The sequence below is a fragment of the Theobroma cacao genome, chromosome 7 (genome assembly GCF_000208745.1).
Source record: "Theobroma cacao cultivar B97-61/B2 chromosome 7, Criollo_cocoa_genome_V2, whole genome shotgun sequence".
Lineage (NCBI taxonomy): Eukaryota > Viridiplantae > Streptophyta > Magnoliopsida > Malvales > Malvaceae > Theobroma > Theobroma cacao.
This window is the reverse complement of record NC_030856.1, coordinates 7,148,663-7,171,517: the sequence shown is the minus strand read 5'-3', so window position 1 is coordinate 7,171,517 and position 22,855 is coordinate 7,148,663. Positions and strand designations below refer to the sequence as shown.

Sequence of the window (22,855 nt, the reverse complement as noted above, 5' to 3'; positions counted from 1 at the left end):
GAAGAAGTTAATGATAATCTGAAACTGGAACCATATGAGAATGGAATAACCGGCACAGAAAGTTTACACAAACTCAAATTTCCATGGCTTTTTTCTCGAGTCACGGTAAAGGTTATATTCATACACTAGAGTTGAGTCCAGCCCACCGGTCGTTTGGGCCAACAAGACACAAAAAATTCAACAGAATCCAAACTCCCGCTCATTTCCTCCTCTCACTCCTTTTCCACTGTCCCCCTCTGAAAAAATCCCTGCAAAATTCTCCAGAAAAGGAAAAAGAAAAAATCCTTCATTTTCTTTTTTGTAAACAATGAGAGAAGAAGAAATCGAGAAACTCCGCGGTGTAGTCCGAGACTGCGTCAGCAAGCATCTATATTCCTCCGCCATTTTCTTCGCTGACAAAGTCGCCGCCATCACCAATGACCCCGCCGACGTCTACATGCAAGCTCAAGCCCTCTTCCTCGGTCGCCACTTTCGTCGCGCCTTCCATCTCCTCAACGCCTCAAAAATCGTCTTCCGCGATCTCCGTTTCCGCTACCTCGCTGCCAAGTGCCTCGTAAATTCTTTCAATTACACTAAAACTAACATTTCTTTAATTAATATCACTCTCTACCTTGTTAAGATATTAATATCACTCTCTGCCTTGTTTCGTTTACTAAAATTATTCTTTGCTTCGTTTTAGTAATTGAAGTTTTTCTTTTTTTTTTTTGGTTGATGATTTAGGGTTTTTTTTTCTTTTTTCAAATAATAGTTTAATAAATTTTATTAGATGATCACCTGCCCCTATTCGATAACGATTTTGTTTTTCTTTTTTTTAGAAAACTTTGAATGAGGGTTTAGAAAAGTTTCTTTTGTCAGAAAAGTTTGATTGAGGGTTTAGAGTTCTTGATTAAAGTTTTTTTTTTTATAAAAAATATTTTTTGAATGAACTTATTTGATCAGGAGGAGCTCAAGGAGTGGGATCAGTGTCTTTTGATGCTTGGTGATGAGAAGTTTGATGAACATGGGAATGTTTATGATGCAAAGGATAACAGTGCCATGTACTTAGACAAAGATGGGGAAGATCGTGAAATCAATGTAAAAGATCTTATTTGATTTCTTTTTGGTGTTACTTTACATCTGCAAATGTAGTGGCATTTCTGTTCTGTTTGGTTGTCAATTTGTGCTTCAAACATCTTCATATTAATGTAGGAATACTTTCTTTTGGGTTTCTGGTGGGTTGTTCAGGAGCCTTTAAAACGTGGCCAGTTTGGTTGTTGTGGAGTCGGTTTTAGTCTCTTTTTAGTATTTTAACTTTTTTCAGCAAAAGAATCAGTTCAGAAAATAACTAAGTTTGGTTTAAATTTGATTGGTTAATAGTATTTTATAAGGCAGAGCCAGAGGGGGATTGAATTAGTTCTAATGTTTCCAAAACTATCTCTTTAGTTTCCTTTTATGCCTGGAGACAGCATGGTGCATATAGTTTTTGATCTTCCACCGTCCTTGCTTTGATTTTCATCAGAAAACTCCACAATGGACAATGGTATAATTTAATTTAGGTTTTTCGTTGAATTGTTTTAATCTGTAAAATCAATTTAAAGGCCTACCTATCAAGTTAAAGACTCAATGGATCAAGTTTAATATTTGTTTAACTGGACAGAATCTCGCATGTGATTAGAAAGAACCTGCAGCCCTATTTTGAGCAGACAGTGACCGGGGATTCTTGTAGAACTCTTGGAGTAGTTGGCTACAATTTATGGTTTTTCTTTTTCTGAAATTAACTAGCTCAAGATTAAATTGAATGATGTAATGCGCAGTGTTTTAATGTGTTCTCTTTCTGTTTGATTGTCCATTGAAGAGTTCCATTTTATGCTGCCAGTTTATTTGTTTTGCTATAGTAGCCAGTACTTTATCCATATAATGATGTTGAAGCTCATGAAAATCTCTATTTTATTAGTTTTGTTAATTTTGGGATGATATGAGATGCATGACCTCTCTAGATAGTCAGGGATATTTCTCTTGCTATAAAAGTGCAAGGTTTTGTAGTGTAGGAGCATGACTAATACATTCTAACAGATTTCTTCAGCAATATTCTTTCTAAGAGGCAAGGCATATGAAGCATTGGAAAATCGTGCTCAGGCTCGACAGTGGTTAGTACATGATTCTAGAAAAAGAACGACCCCCCCCTCTCTCCACCCTCCCCCCCCCCCCCCCCACCCCCAACCACTCACACACACACAGACAAAATCATTGTTTATTCATGTGTGCTTTGTGCTCATTTTATTAAGAAAGAAAAGATTGAGGAATATTAATAACTGGAGGGAATTTTTCTATTTTTGCAATTTTAGAGTTAGTTGAACTCTTGCGTGCACAAGAATAGGGGGTAAAAAAAATGCTTGGACCTGGAAACTTGTTCTAGATAATGTCTCCTAGAATTTGTTATCCCCTTTGTTACTGGATTGTAGATTTAGTCCTTATTTTGGACTACTATCTTCCTGGGTCATTTCTCTTTTGTTCTTTTATTTTCAATTTTTTCCTTTTTAATCTTTGGAATCACTGTTTTAAAAATGAAATGATGATCTTCTAAGTACCTTTCTCTTCCAAGTTTTTATGCTATGGTAGTAGATCGGAGCTATTTTTAGTATAATTTTACATTTTGTTCTGCCTAAACTCATGCTCTGTTTCTTTTAGTTCCCCTGTATCTATGTAAAGATCTTTGTCTCAGTTCTCTTGGTTTTGTTGAAATGAATATGTCTATATTGGTTGAAAAAACCTTAATAGATGATCTGCTTGAACATGCTGATTTCAGGTACAAAGCTGCTATCAAAGCTGATCCTTTATGTTATGAGGTATTTATGGAAAGTTATAATAGTTGTTATAGCTGTTTGAATGCCCAATTGTGTCTTGTGGGTGCGCTATGTGGCCTTTTGCAAACAAAATATCTCCCTTGGGCTTCATGATATCCAGGGTTGCAGAAAGTGCCAATTTCACATTTCTGACAGTATAAATGCTCATTTTAAAAATTTCATTGGTGATAAACCTTTTGGAATCTGAGTTATTTATTATCAATTTTTTCCCTTTAGTTCTCTGAAGTTAATTTCTTTATAAAAGTTATATTGATAACTTCTGTAAATATAGTTTTAATCAGAATAATGATATAGTCATTTTTTATGATGTAATTGTTCATTCCCTATGATATATTTCGTGATTGTGTTTTTTGTTATTTTTCAGGCTTTGGAGTGTCTTATTGAAAATCACATGCTTACTTGTGAGGAAGGTATGATGTTTTAACTATGATATTGTTTGGTTCTTTTCTGGTCATCAACAATTGAATAAAAATGACTCCTTGAAACTTGATACTTGCTCTTAATTCTCCCAAATTTAGGTTCTTAGTTTTGCATTAAATTCATATCCATTAGTCACTTTCACATTGTTCAGGATAAATGTTGTTTTGGTTTTGATGAAGTAATACGTTTAACTTTCGGTTTTGTTATTGGATTGCAGAAACTAGTCTACTTTCATCTTTGCAATTTGGTGCTGAAGATGGATGGCTCTCTTCTTTCTACTCTTGCTTGATAAAAAAGGCAATGAGCAACCTGAATTTGTTCTGTTGAAATATAAATATTTCTTATACCCTTTGTTACTTGTTCATTTGTTTGTTTTGTCTGCAATTATCTTTTTAATTTTTTTTCTTTGGTCTATCTTATGCTAACTCACTCTTCTCTACCTAACTGCTACTCTCTCATATCATGCAGTATGACAAAGAAAATGTTGTAGAAGCCAAATTCAAAGAACTTGAGAAGGAAAGTTCTAAAAGTAACCCTTCTAGCCAATCTTTGATGTGTACTTTGAAAGATAACACCGATCTCTTGGCATGCAAAGCTGAATACTACCATCAATGTGGAGAATACCAAAAATGCTTTGAGCTAACTTCTACGTAAGTTAGAACTCCTTTTGGTTTTCTCTAATTCTGTTTTGTTTTTTATTTCAGTTTTTTTTTTTGTTATACAAGCTGAAATGATTCTGGACGGTATCTAGGATGCTTTATATCATCAAAGTGTTTAGCTTTACAGATTGCTTGAAAAGGATCCTTTCCACTTGAAATGTACCCTGGTGCATTTAGCAGCGGCAATGGAGCTTGGTCATTCAAATGAGCTTTATCTTATGGCATGCAATCTAGTAAAAGATTACCCTCAAAAGTGAGACAGAGTTTTACTTTAGCATGTATCTTCCTGTTCATATCTGTTATGATGACTTTCAATATTGTATTAAGTTGTTCACTGATTAGTACTTCATTTTATTTTATAGGGCTTTGTCATGGTTTGCTGTTGGCTGTTACTACTATTGTATCAAGAAATATGATCAATCACGCCGTTATTTCAGGTAAATATTTCACAATACTAGTATGTGCATATACCTATGTAAAGGATGACTAAGTAAGGTTTATTGATATTGATGTTATAGCATGTTGCCTTGTTCTATACTAACTATATTGTCCATTTCGTAGAAAGAAATCAACCTATCAAAATAAACTTCAAAAGATGCTTATGCATGCTTCAAAAGACTTTAATATTGTGTGGCTTTATGAGTTAATGTAGAAATCTTTTTTGTTTGTAATTTATTATTCAAGGATAAATGGTATCATGAGTTGGGCATTGGTTATTTTGGTAATGTTCTGTTAGCTTTTCTCCATTGTTCTTTTCCATCTGTCTTGGTTGGTATTTGTCATGTGCTTCTTGGAGATTGCTAGTTCAATTTCAATAAGGGTTTCTCCCTCTGTTCCAAATTGAATGTCCACTTTCCAAATGGTATAAAGTTTTAGGAATGGGGTATTTGGTTCTTTTGCAAATTCTACTCTTGAAGTAACATAAAAGCTAGAGGATCCCTCCTAAAGTTAGTATTTCAATGAAAAGCAATGCTGGAAAATGTTTTCTATTTTGGGAAGTGGATGCTATTTTGAAACATTTTAAAATAGTAAGATGGACATTTAATTTGGAACGGAGTTTGTGTTTAAGATCAACATTTGTCTGTTCCACTTGTAAAAAGTATTTAAATTCTGATCTTATTAGGCTCCCTGATCAATTGAGTTGACTGGTTTCACTCCACTCTGCAGCAAGGCTACAAGTTTAGATGGAACGTTTCCTCCTGCATGGATAGGGTTTGGAAATGCATATGCTGTTCGAGAAGAGGGTGATCAAGCAATGTCAGCTTATAGGACTGCTGCTCGCCTGTTTCCGGGGTAACTTATATTAGTTTCTATTTGGCTCTTTCAACAGTTTAAAATCTTCTAGTTATTTGTTTCCAGATGTTTCCTAATATTTGTTCAATGGTCTGTTGACATTACTGCTTTTGATGTTTCTCTTTTCCTGGTTGACTGGAGAGTGCAAGTTCCTTAGTTTTGCTCCTGTATCTAAAACTTGCAATCTGCCACTGTAGTCATTGCTCCTCTTAGATCAAAAACTTCTGTACTCTGATTAATACAGGGATGTTGTCATCCATAGTGTCCATTTAATATGTCATTTATGTAAGCGTAGTCAAAGTCCTCTTATTATTTATGGATTGTCCTTTTACAGGTTGAATCTTGATATTCTGTTATTCCAGGTGCCATTTACCAACTTTATACATTGGAATGGAGTACATGCGGACTCACAGCTTCAAGCTTGCTGAGCAGGTTATTGTTCTCTTATAACGTTAGGCAGATTATCATTTTTGGCTGAGTTTAGTGGGGGTCAAAGAATCGTCATTGCTTGTGTTTATCAAGAATGACTACTTTGTGGACTACAAACTTCCTAGTATTAGTTGTGTATGAGGGCCATTATAGACTCTTGAAGACTTTCTAGATATCTTAAGGTTTTTCCTAGACAGAAAAATTTAACACTTATAAGAGCTGGTTACTGTTAAATTATTCTGGGAGATAATTTATAGAAATGTTATTTTAGATGGGTTGTATGTCAAGAGTAGACATATGGCAAACTAATGGAGGTGGGCTTAGAAATATAAAGTCCTAATGTTGGGGAGGCCTATTCTGTTCCATTTTGAATAACCACATACATAGAGGCTACAAATCAGTAAATGAATGCTTTTTGTATTATAATGTTTGCATATAGATTATGATATTGTCCTTAGTAATATTGAGGGCATTTCAATTACCTGAGATTGCCCTCTTTCTTGATTGCATGTATTTTGTCATTTTCCCCTATGTTAAGGGAGATTGCACTTATAGCTCTGTAGCATAGAATTATAAAATGCCTGAAAATCATGCTGGGATTTTCAAGAATAAGTTTTGGAAGTGGAAGCAGCTTTCCCTCCTAGCCCATGTACAAGGAGAATGAGATTCTCTCCATTTTTAAAATCAGTAGAAATGGTGGAGTCTATTGTTTGTTGCTAATGCTATTCATTGTTGGTTGACAAGGTGAAAGAACAAAAGTCATCTGTAATTTGTTCATCATTCTATTTCTTTGTTTTTGTGTGGTGGAATGTGTTGTACTGCTGAGTTTTTCTTTGCTTCTGTAACAATCATCTCCTTTGTCTCTATTTCTCATTGCAATTTTTTTGTTCTATATAAGCCTTCAGAAATAAAAAAAATTTCCTGGCATGGTAAAAAATTTTGATAAGGGCATTTGTTTTCAGTTTATTATGCAGGCAAAGGCAATTTGCCCTTCAGATCCACTTGTATATAATGAGCTTGGAGTTGTTGCATATCATATGAAAGAGTAAGGAGTGATTGCACCTTATTATATATTTTTTCCTCTGATGGTCAACATTTTATGTTCTGAACATTTCATTGAAATCTTTTGCTGAAGATGGGTTGTTGAATTGAACTTCCTGAAGCATGCTAATAAATTAATTATATTGAGACTGATATCTTTGAAAATGAAAATTAGGAACAATCTTAAACGTACAGTAATTTTTTCCCCAATTGAACTGTTATCACTAGATGGGTAGTTTAACTAGAAGGCTTCTTTAAACACCATTCTCTGTAACTTGTATTCCTAGTATGCGGTTGTGCTCTCAAATTACACATACAAGATATTATCATGCTTTAGATTATCCTTTCATTGTATACCTTTTATTGCTAAGGATTTCATTGTACCCATGTCTGTCATGTAGCATATGTTTATATTCCTTTTGAAGTTTCCCTTGTTAAAGTTCTTTTAAGTTACGTATCTTGTGTTAATTGTTTAAAATAGCATTTTCCTTTTGAAAAACTTTCAGGTATAACAAAGCTGTCTGGTGGTTTGAGAAAACATTGGCTCTTATTCCAGCCCCAATAAGTGAAATGTGGGAACCCACGGTGGTTAATCTTGCCCATGCTTACAGGAAACTTAAGTATGTCATTTTAATTTTTTGAAATGTTATGCTATACTTCCACTTTCTTTTTCTCTATTAACTCCACAATGATGTTGGTGCTTTCTTCAAAACCCTGAAGTGAAAATAAATGTAACCAGCAAATGCATTTTTAGTAGTAAGTTTGATTACATTGTCAATGCATGATAGCATGTTATTCTTGGCATGATATAATAAGGAAAATTCTCGAAGTAGTTTGTAGAATAATGGCAGTGTTTGCAATAACAGTGAGGAAATAGGAAGGTTTTGGCCTGATATGCCAGGCATATTCTTGTGGATGGGCATTGCTCTTATGAACATAGCATACATGAGTATCTATTTTTATTTTTTATTTTTTGGCCTTGGTGTCTCCTCTGTATTACAAGTATGTATCTACTGCAATTTATTGGAAGGAGTTAAAAAAAAAACATTTTGAGCAGGGTCACAAATATTCTTATCATTAAGTACTCCAGATACCTAAAATTGAAATTGATGGAGGATGGAAATATGCTAGTTGAGGGATTATGTTATCTAGGGCTCTATTTTATGTTTTACAGATTTGATTGTAATCTTGACTTATGTTTAGTTATTTTAGATTATTTAGGATATTTTATAATGTTAGTATGTTATCTCTTTTTCAAGTATTAGGGTTTTAGGGGTATATTTGGTATATGTTTTTTATTAGGGTTTTGAGTTAAGTTATAAATGCTATTGTCATTTTAGTTTCAATTAGGTTTTGGCTGATGAATATTCGAGAATTTGAGATATTGAGTATTATGATTTTGTCCCTTCATTGATTCTTTCTGGTTTTCACTTTTAGTATTCTGTTTCTCCCCCGATTTCCTCTGTTCCTCCCTAGTTGCTTCTGTCTATTTTTGATTTTTCATCAATTTTCTATCGGTCTATTTTCTATCTCTTTCCTTTACTTATTCTACATCAGAAATGCCTATTAGTGCCAAGTCCCACATATGTATTACCTTATTCTGGATACAGAAAGTTCCTTCAAATAACTTAACAAAATTTTTGTCATAATATTAATATAGCATGCTGAATTTATAGGAGCATTAAGACTTACTAATTTCTTTAATTTCTGTCTATGCAACATTGGCATTCATTTACAAGAGCATTAAAGGTTCAGCAGTGACCCCGGCAAAGGAAAGAATGTGTTTAATGCTAATGCTTGCGTTTGAGAAGCTCAGATATTTATATATTGTTGGCTTAATGTTCCAATATTTTTAGTTTTCCTTTATATTTTTAGATAGTATGTCTCAAGCTTTGAACTCCATCTGCTGGGTTATGGTAGATTCAAAGAGAATTTGCAATTCCCAGTTGATTTTGATTTATCCGATGTCACTATATGTCATAGTTTGTATTTAACAAGGAGAATGGCATTTCTTTATATTGATTTTTACAATCTGATTTTGGTGGTATTAATTTGCAACCTTTTGACACTAATTATATGAGCCCATTGTATATCAGGATGTACCATGAAGCAATCTCATTCTATGAGAAAGCACTTACGTTATCGACCAAAAGCTTGAGCACTTATGCAGGTCTTGCCTACACATACCATTTGCAGGTCAGTTAAGCCCTTTTCTGCCCCTAACACTCACTAAGGTTCCGTTTGGTTAACGTTTTTGCTATTTCTCTTTCTTTTTACAAAAATTGAATAAAAAGTAAAAGGCAAAACATAAAAAATGAACAGAAAACAGTAGGAAAATAAGAAAAGCATCAATCAAATGGACCCTAACTTAAAGTTGTTATACTTCGTAACTAATTCATCAAGATTGAATATTCCACTATGCTGGCTTTTCTAGATTGTACATGAAAATGTTTTTTTGAATTAGTTGTAAGCTGATTACTTGCTTTGGGACTTACATTGATTTTGTTAACAGGGTAATTTTACCGCTGCAATTACATACTATCATAAGGTCAGTAATCAAGAATCTACTTTCATAGCTTTTATGTAATGTGTGTTCTCCATCTCCACACTTCACCTGCTTTTAGCTTGGGTCAACAATGTTTGGCATATTATGCATTTTAGCAAATGTATTGATTATTTTCTTGATTGACATAAGATGTTATAGTTGTAGGATAGCTGAAGTACAGGTTCGATGCTATCTTTTTTTGCCCCAAATGTCTAAATTTGATCTTCCCACTTGTCTTCGAAACAGGCTTTATGGCTGAAACCAGATGATCCATTTTGCACCGAAATGTTAAATGTGGCTCTTGTAGACGAATGTCGACAGGGCATAGACCCAAAAATTGATTTCTGCTGAAAAGGTTAAAGTTTCGTGTCATTTTTGTAATATTCTTTGTATTGTTGTAATATGAAATGCAACGTTGACACTGCATATAATGATAAAGCACATTAATCTATGTGGTGTTTTTCTCTTGTATCCAGTATCAGGCAGTATTTACTCTTTACTCTTTGCATGTTTTAGATATTTATTTTTGAGGTGCCTAAGAGTACTTAGAAGTTAGAAATATTCAAACCTATATGACCTTTTACCAAAAGATTTTTGTTGGAAAAAGGGGAATTTAATGGTACATTGCTTGTTGATTTCTTGCCAACTTACCTATTTCCAAAGAAAACTACCAATTAATTCCGGTGGCCATATAGCACATTTCAGTGCCCTCATGGCTCATCAACCGAGTTTACAAGCAATATTATGCCTATGTGGTGCTACTTAGTGAAGGATGCATTTGATCCCTATATTTCTTTACTCTTAATTTAAAGATTGGAGTAATTTCTCTATTTCAATTATAATTCTCCAAATAGAAAAAAAAAAAAAAGAAAAAGCTCATGTTGATGTTCTTTTTCCATTTTAGAAACAAAAATTGAGGCCATCTATTTAGTAATGTCAACTTTTTGTGATTTTAGAGATTGGTGATCCCTTTCTATATAAGAAGTAATTAAAAGGAAAGAAAAAAGTTGGAATAATTTAATTGCTTTCTTACAGCAAATATAAATAGGATGGCACTCAAAATAGATAAAGGTTCATCTTTATTGGGCTAGGTGGTTGCATGTAAGCGGTTACATTAAGCACAAATTGAGGCACATGGGAAGCTATTCCAAGTGCATGTGTATATTCACTTCTGGAAAGGGCAACCATGAGTTTTTGCTGAACATTGAGCAATGTCTTCATCGCCTGTTTGTGATTCTGAGATTGGTGGACCTTTGAGTAGGCCAGCAAATAGCTCTCCAGGGTCATAATAAATCTCAACATCTTCTACCTTAAGAGATTCATCAACCTGTGAAAAGGGATTTCATTAGCATATAATCACTGACGAACTCAGAACTTTACATAAAAATAGTTAAAAAGTAATTATAAAAATAATTTTATTATATATATTAAGTTTTATACGTATAATAATAAAAAAAATAAAAATTAAGAAGAAACGATTGAAGCTATTTGTTGTTCTCTTAACTCGGTGCATATAATTAAATATAGTTAAGAGTTCTTCTTCATTAAAAAATGTCATTTTCTTGTGACAAGATAATCTATTTTTTGCTATTACATGAAAAAGAGAAAAAAAAGAAAAGTCACAATGTCTCAAAAAGTCTATGGTTAACCTTCTGTTATTGGATCACATTAAAATGTTTGTTGCTAGCCAGGTCAAACCAAAATGTTCCCATTAGCTATTCTACCTTTTGCTTATTATTTATTAATAAAGGCCAATAGATGCCTTCTATGTGCTTTCAAGCTCATCCTTAAAACCCAAAAAACAGAACCCAAGTTCCAAATTTAGTTATATCTGTATCTAAAATTTTAACAATCAAGAGTTGAAAGAGATTTGAGCAAGTTTTTGTGTGTTTGTGATTTAATTCAAGCCAATTTTATTTTAATTTTGATTCAAGCATGTTTCTTTTTGTGGTGAAAGATAAGATAAGATCAAATTTAATGCTTACTGTAAGAAAAAGTAAGGAGCAGGTAAACGTTCTATATTGTATAATCCTTTCTAGCTTGAAACTTTTCTTAAGGGACCAACCAATACCATGAATTTCAATTAATAACTGGTCCAACAATGGGGCACTGATAGGCACCACCTACTTCTCCACATATATAGATATTCAAGTTAATAATCATACCAAGAAGACAATCCAGGGCTTTTTTCTTCTTTTGTTCTGTTTTTCCAAGGAAAACTAAAGAAGGGAGGAACATGTTACCTTGAGAGTTCCCAGGCCAAAGAATTCAACCTTCTCCCCCGTGGGGGCATGTCCTTTAAAAGGACCCTGGAAGATACCCCAGTGCCTGAACTTGAAAGCAATCAGAGGAGGTCCTGAGTAAACACTGATGACTTCCCATGCAAATCCACGAGGAAAAGCTGAACGGAAGACTTCATGAGATGATTCAAACGTTTCTTCATCCACTTTGTAGTATTGAAACTCCTTTGGTAGAGAATTCTTCAACAGTGCATTGTAGGTCCCTAGCTTTAGAGTCTCTTCTCCTGTTAATCCTTCTCTCCCTGCAATCCCCATGTTAACAAGTATTAACAACAAATTCAACGACATACAAGTCGAGACCAATCATGAAAATACCATCAATAATCATATACTTTTGGTGATATCTTTTCACAAGTTGGGATCATACCATTAACGATGAGCTTGAATTTTTCAGGGTTGATGGACTTGATGTCTTGCAAGCGAACCTTGTGGGAGATTTCCATCTCCCATGTCTTGATAGCGTTTTGCACTGTTTCTTCAAGTGATCCTTCTGGCCATTCCTGCATAGACATACACCAAGTTTTACAATAACGTTCAGAAATTTAAAATCAAGGAATAAAAATTCACAAAAATATGAAAAAGGAGTAGCTAATCCAGGGCACCTTGGTTCGGCCTTCTTCAAAGAGCTGATTCACTGCATCATATGTTGGAGGGCCACCATGTCGCCATTGAACACTATCTGCTTCATCATGCAGGAAAGACCTGTACTTATCTCTTCCTGGCACAGAAGCCATGCTAAAGTCTTGACAAATTTGCAATTGAAGAACAGCAACTTGGTGGTCAGCTTTTATAGAAGAATATGGGCAACATCATGGTTAAATATACCCAAGGTTAAATTTTGAGAATGGAAGATTTCCCTACACCTTGCCTCTATGTATTTTCCAATTTGGACCCACAAACCCTAAGGATAAATAACTAGTTCAAGTGTCAGATTCTTGTGGAGCCTATAGCACCCACATGTTCAATGTCGAGACTTCAAGGGAAAGGAGACATTGTAACGGTTAGAACATAAATTTTTATTACAAGTGAGTTTCATAAATGAGAATAAATTATTTTCATCACATAATTTAATATCAATTATTAAAAATATATCACGAGTCCATATCTGAAAAATAATAAAGAAATTAGTATCTATCTTTCTCTTTATATAAAGCTATATGTTTCAATTTCTTACGAATGAAGGGTGTCGAATGGCAACCAAGCCATGTGCTCGACTTTCGTGTTGTCTGTCACCTACTACAAGATGATCATCAAAATAAGCATATAGTATATCCTGTGCATATGTTTATGTATTTCTAGGTAAAACCATCATTTCTATGTTTATGTATTTGTCTCCATCCTTGTACTGTTACGAATTAAGATACATATATTGAAGATTCTCCATGGACATGTATATGTATATAAGATCAAATAGCACACTGTTTAACATCCGAAGATTCCCATTGTCGATTTCTGGTCGTCATTGGTGCATGCCTGCCCTTCTTTGTTGTTTGTTTTCCTAGGTAATTGACTCAAAAATGAAAAACAAGTGTAAACCAATCAAAAACCTTAAAGTTTCCAGAGGTTTACCTGAGTTTTGGAGAATAAATTCGCATTAACTAGGGAGGTTTCCCATTTCAATCCATTCACCTTAAAACCACCCATTCAAATTGGATACTTGACTTCTTCCTGGATGTTCATGCAATGCTCAAAGTTCTTCTGTCATCTTTGGACCCACTTCTGTCATAGGATTCCAATCCCTTTGTTAAGAGCCAACTTTGACATTTTGCAAGTGGGATAAGTCAGTCAGTCAGTCAAGCTTGAATTTTAATGCAATTGTTTCACTCATAATTGAATCAAACAATCAATGGTTTTGAACAATTCAAACTTCCTAGAAATAAAATGAGGTACCAACCTACTGCTAATGTCATAGTGCAGGTGCACCAATCAAAAGAGCTTGATTCTTTCTTTCACCAAATGATTATTAGCTTCCAAATGGATCCCATAGTTTTTTTTTTTCTTTATAATCATTTGCAGGTCTCTCTATCTCCAGGAAATCAATGAAGTAGACTTGTTAATTGTTTACTAAAGTTTTCAACCTACAATTAATGGAAAATTTAATTGCTTAATCTACTTTATTTAATTTGGAATTTCATAATTGTCAGCAGAATCTTTTAAAGAGAAAAATTATAAAACTGGCTGAATATGAAATTTACGTGTTGATCAATACAACTAAATATTATAGGGAAAAATAATAAAAAAATTCTTACTCATAATATTTGTTACGTGGATGTCCAAAGTCAAATTTTTTTGGAACACTTGAAGATTTTTAGTGAAATAAACATACAATTCCAGATTCAAAATAAGTAAATAAAAAAGAAATATTTGCATGTAAATGGTCAAACTCCTGCTGCAAACGAATATTCGATTCAATAATGACGTATATATTTAAATATATCAATAAAAACAATAAATTAATACCTTCACATGAATCCTAGTATAAACTAGGGTTCAAAACAACGGCTCAAACCACACATTCATTTAAACAATAATTGTTTATAAAAATTGATAGGTATAATATTTTAAAAAAATATCTTAAAATTATTCACGAAAATTCAAAAATCAAGGTATGATACTTTCATTTGTGATTAAAGAAATCCTTATAATTAAGGGTTAACTCATTATCGTTGGTCAAATTGTCATTTGTCATGTGGTGATGATGTGGTATATTGACATGTCATTATGGATAGTGACGTGGCAGGCTTACATGTCATTATAACATGACTATGTGGCATTTTAACATTTCACGTCAATGTCATATCTACACGATATGAATATAACAAATAATATTTTACCTAATGACAATTAATCAATTTTAAAAAAAAATAAATTTATTAATTTCACGTAACTTGCATACCATATCAAGTTTTGAACCTTAAAAGATAGAATTTATAGTGATATATCAAATCAAACTAAAAAAAAAAATTATAGTGACACATCAAATCAAATTATGAAAAAAGATTATAGTAAAATTACAAAATGATACAACCACTGAAAAAAAAATAATAAAAAGATTCAACCACTACAAAAAGATGATAGCAAAATTACAAAAGGATTCAAGCACTAAAAAAAGGGAGTTGGTGACTCCACATTAGCTATTAGATCCCTAAACAAAAAACCCGACCTTTCCAACTCCAAAAAAACTGCTAGGTGTACACAAATATCACAAGTAAAGAAATTCTAAATCGTGCCATTAAATCCAAAAACAATTAACCTAAAACAAAACCACCTATGTTTTAGCACAAACTCTGACTAACAATCCAAGAAAACTTTAAATCTTGACCTCTAGCACAATATCTACTTCCATCCCCAAGCAAGTCAAGTTAATTGACAGCCAAACCACCACGCAGGAGTCAGTTGAGCTCCATTCCACCCCCACAATTTGCATCCAGCACCTTTACAGAGCCTCATCTGTTTAAATTTTGGACCACTTAGCATGATACTACTATTTTATCCATTTTAGCTTTCATAAAACTGTGCATAGCAAACAATTAATCAAGCTAACAAGACAAGTGATCTAAGTCCTTGATCATATTCCCATGTTTTGTTTACATTTGACATTTGCTAGGAAAGATGTGTTGTTTTGTAGGCTGAATCAACTTATATTTGCATCACAAAAAAGGGTGCAAAACCTGTTTATTTGTTCACTTGCAGAATGGACAGTGATGAGTAGATGTCGACGTATCATTGGAATTGTGTTGTTTTGTGTTTGAACTTGATGAGCTACGTGGTCCCTTGAGAAGGCCTGCAAACAGCTCTGCTGGATCATAGTAAATTTCCAACCTCCTCTACCCTCATTGATTCATCAACCTGAATGGGAAAACAAATAGATTAACGAATCCTCATAGTTTCAAAGCTAGGACTCTTACTGATGGGAGAAGTTCACCAGATGAGGCCAAAAGAGAAAGCTGCTTGAGAAATGTCAATGATATTGAGTACTGTTTTTCACCACATTTTCTTTAGCAACCTCATAGAATTCACCACATTGTTCAAGATCATGGATTAACAGCAAAATTCAATGTCCAATCTAAATGATTATGAATGATAGATAGCTTCTGAATCTGTAGAGAGAGAGAGAGAGAGAGAGAGCAGGGAAGAAACCTTCATAACTCCAATCCCATAGAACTCAAACCATTTCCCCCGTGGGGGCATGTCCTTTGTAAGGACCCTCAAAATAACCCCAGTGCCTGAATTTGAAAGTTATCAAAGGAGGTCCTGAGTCAACACTGATTACTTCCCATGCAAATCCACGAGGCAGAGCTGTCCGAAAAGCATCATGGGATGATTCAAAGTTCTATTCATCTGATTTGTAGTACTGAAACTCCTCTGGCGGAGAGTTCTTTAATAAGGCATTGTAGTTTCCAAGCTTAAGAGTCTCTTCCCCTGACAGTCCTTCCCTTCCTATTTGTCATGAAATTTAGCTTCTTTACATCAAAGTCACCAACAACTTATTTGAAAAATCCATGGTTTTGAACGTATGATTGAAAAGGGTAACCAAGAGTATCAGATACCATTAACAATGAGCTTGAACTTTTCTGGATTTATAGTTTTGAAGTCTTGTAAACTAGTCTTGTGAGAAAGCTCTACCTCCCATGACTTGACGGCATTTGAACTGTTTCTTCTATTGATCCCTTAGGCCATTCCTGCAAACTAAGTAGAAGATAAGAATAAAAGACCATACTCAAGAGAAAGAGAGATTAATCAACTGAAAGAGCTAGCCACCTACATTGGCTCTGCCTTCTTCAAAGAGCTTGTTTACAGCATCGAAAATGGGAGGGCCTCCATGTCTCCACTCTATGTTCTCTGATACTTCATTCAAGATTGAGCAGTATTTATCTCCTACAATTTTAGCCATAGTCTCCTGTTGTTTCTCACTAGCCATCATGTGTCGAAATTTAGCAGAGAGAACGTAGCCAAGATTTTTTTAAGGGGTTATACTGCAACATCCAAGAATGATAGAAACAGAAACTGCCCCAAAAGATAAAATTTCTTAATACATTCGTAAGTTACCGATTACTAGATCATTTTGCAATAAAAGAGAAGAATGGTGATCTGAGAAATTGAAGAAAATGAGCTGAAAAGATAACATTGCCGTAAAAGACTTAGAGTGGTGATCTCAGGGAGGCTTAGTGGCATCTGAAATATCTGCCAACTGCAAGCTCAGAAGCCTAGTCACCATGGCGTATCTGCATTTAGAGTTCTACTAGATATATCATCTTATCTCAATTTATTCAATCTGGTATGTCTTATTAGCAGTCTTCAACTGATGAATTTCATTGCGGAAAGCCTTTCACCTTGTCCAGATTTCACTATCAAAAGTAAACAAAGGAAAGGGCAAATCAAATCTCAGTTATCACATCACATGCTTGCAAAGAAACCATGTCTTTGATATCAATTGATTTGTAATTCTTATGCTGTCTCCAAAACTACAATCAAATTAATCATCAAGTTCTCACTTTGCAATGCATGAAAACATATCTTCAAGGTTTCATCAACGCAAACCCAAAAATTATCTAAATAAGCAAAATGCAATTGTCCATTATGGAACAATAACGGAGTCAACAAAACCACAAAAATATTGCATTTTTCTCGCCCTAGTAGCTGTAAAATCCAACTAGTGTTAAATCACACTCATATAATAAGTCATTAGATTTAGTTGACTGGGCTGACCATCTCAAGTATAAATGTCATCCCTCCTAATAGCTCAAGAAAGAAAACACTACGGATGATGTAAGGATAGGCTAATGTTGACAGTGTCCACATATTATGTTGTACAAGGTCATCTTTCATTTCTAATCCCCATTCTCAGTCCTGCTTATTTCCAGCAACATCCAGAAGAAACTGATTCAAACGCTGGCCAAAAATCCTTGTAGAAAATGATTCATTGACATGCTGCCTAGCCTGTTCCCCCAGTCTCTTTGCCATCTCTGGGTCTTGAATGAGTTTAGCCATGGCCAAAGCAAAGTCCTTTGGAGTTGGATCACAAAGAAATCCAGTTTCCCCATTCTTAATTGTTTCCACAGGACCCCCGCTGTTGCATGCTATAACAGGCTTTTGTGCTGCCATCGCCTCTAATGGAACAATGCCGAAGTGTTCATCCTGCATTGAATTGGAAATGTTGTATGTTAAACTTACTTTTCAATCATTAATCTTATTAATTCTTGAGAAAAATATATGCCAACATACCGTTGGTGTATAAAGGACACATAGGCATTGAGAGAGCAGAGAATTCCTTTCTGCTGTTGAGCAAGATGTAACAAAATTAACCCGATCAGCCACTCCTTCCCTCTCTGCTAAGCTTTTGAGCTCCTCTAAGTACTCCACATTTTCCCTTAGGCGTCTATCATATCCACCTAAAATTTAAATGAAGAGAGAGAAAAAAATCTATGTTCATTTTACTGCAGAAAGTAATACCAGAAGGTGAAAGAGAAAGAACGAAACCATTTATTATCCATATTAGAAACACTATTGCTTTCACATTTACACAGCACATGCTGAGAAGTTAAGTGAAATCCCTGGATCACAATGATCCTTTTCAATGGAATACCAGGTGTGCAACCAACAATTATAACTAAAGTTCTGCCTGTCCAACCTTCCCCAAGTAACTATTTGTAAGAAAACATATGAAATATCCTGGCCAACAGAGCATCTTCTCTATATACTCCACTGTGACAGTTGGATATATCAGGGTTACCTGTCACAGACTTTCTAACCTGTTTATACTGACATTGCAGCACAACAGTATTCGAGGCTATTACATATATCAAGACTCAACTACAGCATTGTGAACTTCATTTTTTTTTAAAAAAAATAATACACTTAATAAGTGACAAATCCTAATTGAAGTACTCCCCATGTCACCACAAAAAAATAATGAGATGAAGATATTCTATCCAAATACAAAATCTATCAGTCAGCTTAAAATGTCTAATGGTAGTATTCATAAAAAAAAATGAGAAGGAACTTACCAGCAATTGTCAAGTTAGCATCAGCCAGTTTAGAGGTTTGATGGATATTTCCTTCAAGAGTGTGAAGCATCGCAAAAGCAGAAACTGCTAAATCTATGTTTTTTTTCCTTTCAAAGCGATTGATGGAGAGAAAATTCAACCTAGCCAAAGTAACAAAATATTGTTCAGAGTGAAGCTTATGGTGTTAAGTTTTACATAATTGAAGAAATGTTTCAACATGAGAGTTTAAACAAAAGGAGACCACGGGATGTAAGAGCATGTTGGTTACTTATAAGAATGAGGCTTCTCAAACTGATCCACATTAACTGCAGGGTGAAGAACAGCTGGTCTAATTCCTCGTGCATGAAGATGCTTAAATGTTTTCGCAAAGATAGATGCAGTAAATCTGCTATTAACAAGTATCATATCTGCCATTCCTGCATCCCAATTTCCAAAACATAGCAAAAGAACAAATAAAGATGAACATTATATTCCACATTCCATAAGGACAAAGAGGCCGTACAGGGACCCAACCTGTTGTCAGTTCTTCTATAAAATCAATAGGTTTCCTGTACATCCTCCTAAGAAACGTTGTATGCTGAGCTAGCAACAAATCTGGAAAATGACAATAGAACACAACCTGCGAGAAAAGGAGTGCTACGTGAAAGAGCTATCACACCAGAAATTCTAGATAACAATTCATATAGATTAATTTTATATACCTTTGTTGACTTTTTAAGTTTCACCAATGGGATGACAACAGAGACCAGGTCTGCTACTATAACATCATATGATGGCCACATGAACAGCACACAAAGAGCAACAAACATGCAGCGCAGATATGCACATACAGCATGAAGACGGTAGAAAATATGTCGTGGTAGGAAGTCACCGTATACTGTAACTGGAAAGATACCTGGATAACCATGCCAGGATGTAATTGAATTTCGGTTAGACACTTTTTCTAAGTCGGAACTAAGTCTAATTCTGTTCTCCTGCTCAGCTATAATCGAGCAGTATACTTACTGCAAATAGTTTTAATAAACTATGTTCCTTATAATTTGAAATGAACTTCAAAAGATAAATCATAATTCTGATAAAAATTTCTCTTTCCAATCTGTCTATTCTTAACTTCATAAATAAGCTGCTAAAATTATTGAAAGAATAGAAAAGAAATTTACCAGCACGGGTTTCCTCAAAGCATCTATTTTTGTCATGGTGAGCTGTGAAAATATGAACACTGTGCCCATGGGATGCTAATTCAACAGCCGCATCAACAATCAATCTTTCAGCTCCACCTTTAAATCAGAACAGACGAGCAACAGCATAAAAATTTTATCTTTTTTAATCTGGAAAAAGAAAATTAACTGATATTTGCTATGGAAACTAATAATCTCAAACCTCGAATTCAAATAACAAGATTAAGCTTTTTCCTACTCAAAATTAAAACTTGGAAACCTAATTATCCACCAAAATAAACCTAAAAATTATCTCCTTTTTTTTTCCTGTTGATTTCTTCACTTTTCTCAGCAACCAATCAAAGGGCAGTAATAAAATTACCTCAAAGGCTTTTTTTTTTCACAATTAAAATTTATCGGCGGAGAAAGGGGTACCTATGCCAAGATCTGGGTGTATGAAGGCTATGTTCAACTTGGAGCTTTGCTTTCTCTCCATTTTGTTTGCTTTCCTTCAATGACCGACGAGATATAGCGTTTAGATACGAAGGGGAGGGGCAGAAAGAGGAAAGGAGTCGTCGTCAGACAGACAAAGAACCAAGGAGTAGGATTAAATGAAGGGTTTGTACTTTAATATAATTTTCCCGCGTTGCCCTTCTTTCTCATCATTATTTACTAAGAAAAAGGACGCACTACTTTTTCTCTCTCAAACCTCTCAGCTGAAAATATCCACGCCGTAGCAAAGGAATCAAAGTGAAATGACGGGTGAAGAAGCGGCAGGTCCCCCTGGCCCCAAAGTCCTCCGTCTCCTCTACTTCGCCGGCGCTGCGTGTAACTATCTTCAGTCAATCTCTTTTCTTCTTTTTTTTTTTTATTCTAACCCTAAAAGAGACTTGCTTTGATTATTTATTTATTTATTTATATTTGCAGTTATCTTTAGTATTGGAATCAACAAATGGCGAGAGCTAGAGCGAAAATCCGTTCAGCAACAACAAGGGATTCATCAGCAACCGAAAATTTTAAGCTCTACCAATGCTGCAACTAAACCCATCGAATAATTTTTCAGGTTTTTCATTTTGGAAGAACAAAATTTGTAGCGAATAATGGTCTTTGTGTGGAATTGTTGATTTACGATGATAATGTTGTCTATTCATTATATGAGTTCGTTTCTGTTTTTTTTTTCTTGTTACTAAATTTGTATAATTTGGTCTAATTTTGTTCTTTGAATTATTACTAGTTATACTAAGCTGGTTTGGGTGATAGGGATTTTGGTTCTACAGCGGTTCAACGGCGTATATTAAAAAAAATTGGTTGTGGGTTTTCATGTTTTGGCCTAATTATGTGGTTTTTAAATTAAATTTCATTTACTTGCAACAGTTAATCCTGGGTGCTGAATTTTAGAGAAATGTTAGTTGAATTCTATTAAGGGAATCCTTGAATGTCTAGGGTGTTTAAGGGCCAAAAAATGGTGGAATTTTGAGCCTTGGAATGGATTTTGTAAACAGTAGTCGGAGAACTTTCACTTGTAGAGGACCAAATAGACCAAACACGGGTGGCAATCCGCAATGCAAATGTGTACTGAAGTTTCATCTAGGGAGATCAGGAATTGGATGTGGTGCCTGTTGCCTGTGGATGAAGAGATTTAACTTTCTCTTTTGGGTGAGAATTCAGAGATGTAAAGATTGGAACTAACATAGAGTCTAGCAAAAGGGATGGAGTCGGAGATATATGAGGAGTTATGCAATTTAGAAATCCATTTTGGATGCAAAATTTCAATTTCCATCTGTCTTGGTTTTAAAGATTCTTGTGGCAGTGATTGTTAAATTGAATCTGATGCACTTCAATCAGATGAGAACCTTCATTAAAGCGATTAGACTTGAACAAGCTGCATAGAAATAAATAAGAAAAACAATCAAAAGACATTCACTAGCGTAAATTTTGGAATGTTTGGTCTGATATAAACTCCGAATATACAACAGCTCAGGACATATGTGATATTATGTTTGCTATTGATCACCTCAGAGGTAGATGTGCAGCTGTTCTCTTGTCTGGCTCCTCATCTGATGAGCATAATTCTCATGTCTGCCATTTTCCTTGCAGCTTTTGAGTTACATTGTAGAGACTTACTGTTTTACAGCTGATTCGGGATAGCAGATTAGGCATCTCTCAAAGTCCCTTTCAATCTTCCCCTTTGTTTTATATTTCATGTACAAGATTCATGTTAAGCAAATGTACTTCAAGAGCTTCTTATACAGTTCTCTGTATACGAAGCTGGTGGCAATTAAATTACTGATTAAGCAAACTATGCTTGCAGTGCCCTCCCATCTAGCTGTTGGCTCAATCATTCTTTCTGTTGCATACCTGCCAGTGTCTTCTCATTCTTTTCTTGGCTGCAACAGCTACTCCAGCATCTGAAGATGCATCTTGTTAAATTTAGCTGCTTTTATTGCTATTTTGCTTAGCTCTTAGTTTGCAAATTGCACTTAATTATATAGTTTTCAGTTCAGCTCATGTTATCTAGGTTATAACTGTTATAATAGTTTCTTCAAATATCAACCCCACAAAGCAATGAACATTTTTCTGGAATGAGAAAAAGAGTAGACATTATAATGTTAAATGGTTTGCATGTTGCGCAAATTGCAAAGCATCAGCAACAGTTGTAAGACTCTTAATCAATACAGTTTGTAGGGGGTAGATACGGAGGATTTGGCAAACATACCTGCCATGAGAATGAGAGCAGATGTCTAGCAAAGTTTTATTGAAACCATTGTGTTTCAAGCAGTGAAGGAGAAGTTCAAATCAAAATACAGATAGCACGAGGTAACTTTTTTGGCTTTTTTGACAGTTGTATTGATCTTATTTTTTTAAAAATAGTAATTAAATATGTCTCAATTTGACTTTGGGGCTTTGTACATAGTTGTAATTTAACTTAGAGATCTTGGGATGAGCTTCCTCGAAGCTTACATGCGGCACCAATCCTCTCTAGGATGGGTTTTGAGGGTTTCTCAGCTTTCCTCCGTCCTAACTTGTATAATGTTTCTTGGAGCTTGTTAGGTGCGATTATTGGCTTTGGGTTACTTAGACCTGTAACTGGGCTAGGTAGCCTGTTAGACCAGCAAGCCCGGGTCGTTTCAGACTAGGCTTGGTCAATGATTTCAACCCTC

General features: G+C 34.7%; 3 protein-coding genes, 1 long non-coding RNA gene and 1 pseudogene across 5 annotated transcripts; 2 read left to right on the top strand and 3 right to left on the bottom strand.

Moving 5' to 3' along the window:
- Positions 163-9,729, top strand: LOC18594244 (anaphase-promoting complex subunit 6). The gene is made up of 16 exons (XM_007021744.2): positions 163-553; positions 940-1,074; positions 2,053-2,126; positions 2,786-2,825; positions 3,208-3,253; positions 3,481-3,560; positions 3,732-3,913; positions 4,050-4,175; positions 4,285-4,359; positions 5,090-5,215; positions 5,578-5,647; positions 6,607-6,689; positions 7,192-7,305; positions 8,782-8,881; positions 9,198-9,233; positions 9,477-9,729. The coding sequence occupies exons 1-16, from the start codon at positions 308-310 to the stop codon at positions 9,579-9,581; spliced, it is 1,638 nt and encodes a 545-aa protein (XP_007021806.2). The 5' UTR covers positions 163-307; the 3' UTR covers positions 9,582-9,729.
- Positions 10,244-12,371, bottom strand: LOC18594243 (pathogen-related protein). The gene is made up of 4 exons (XM_018124072.1): positions 12,133-12,371; positions 11,898-12,030; positions 11,474-11,772; positions 10,244-10,557 (listed from the first exon to the last, which is right to left on the bottom strand). The coding sequence occupies exons 1-4, from the start codon at positions 12,262-12,264 to the stop codon at positions 10,396-10,398; spliced, it is 726 nt and encodes a 241-aa protein (XP_017979561.1). The 5' UTR covers positions 12,265-12,371; the 3' UTR covers positions 10,244-10,395.
- Positions 14,617-16,514, bottom strand: LOC18594242 (annotated as a pseudogene).
- LOC18594241 (alpha-1,3/1,6-mannosyltransferase ALG2) lies at positions 17,061-20,567 on the bottom strand. The gene is made up of 8 exons (XM_018125129.1): positions 20,130-20,567; positions 19,698-19,814; positions 19,239-19,432; positions 19,051-19,156; positions 18,806-18,953; positions 18,538-18,677; positions 17,756-17,922; positions 17,061-17,668 (listed from the first exon to the last, which is right to left on the bottom strand). Exons 1-8 carry the CDS (start codon positions 20,188-20,190, stop codon positions 17,375-17,377), a joined length of 1,227 nt encoding a protein of 408 aa, XP_017980618.1. The 5' UTR covers positions 20,191-20,567; the 3' UTR covers positions 17,061-17,374.
- On the top strand, positions 20,132-21,013 carry LOC18594240. Of its 2 annotated transcripts, XR_001928876.1 has the most exons (3): positions 20,132-20,312; positions 20,411-20,522; positions 20,622-21,013. It is a non-coding gene; the product is annotated as an uncharacterized LOC18594240 (long non-coding RNA). The 2 variants fall into 2 exon arrangements; XR_001928875.1 differs by lacking the exon at positions 20,132-20,312 and having other exon boundaries at positions 20,341-20,522; positions 20,622-20,968.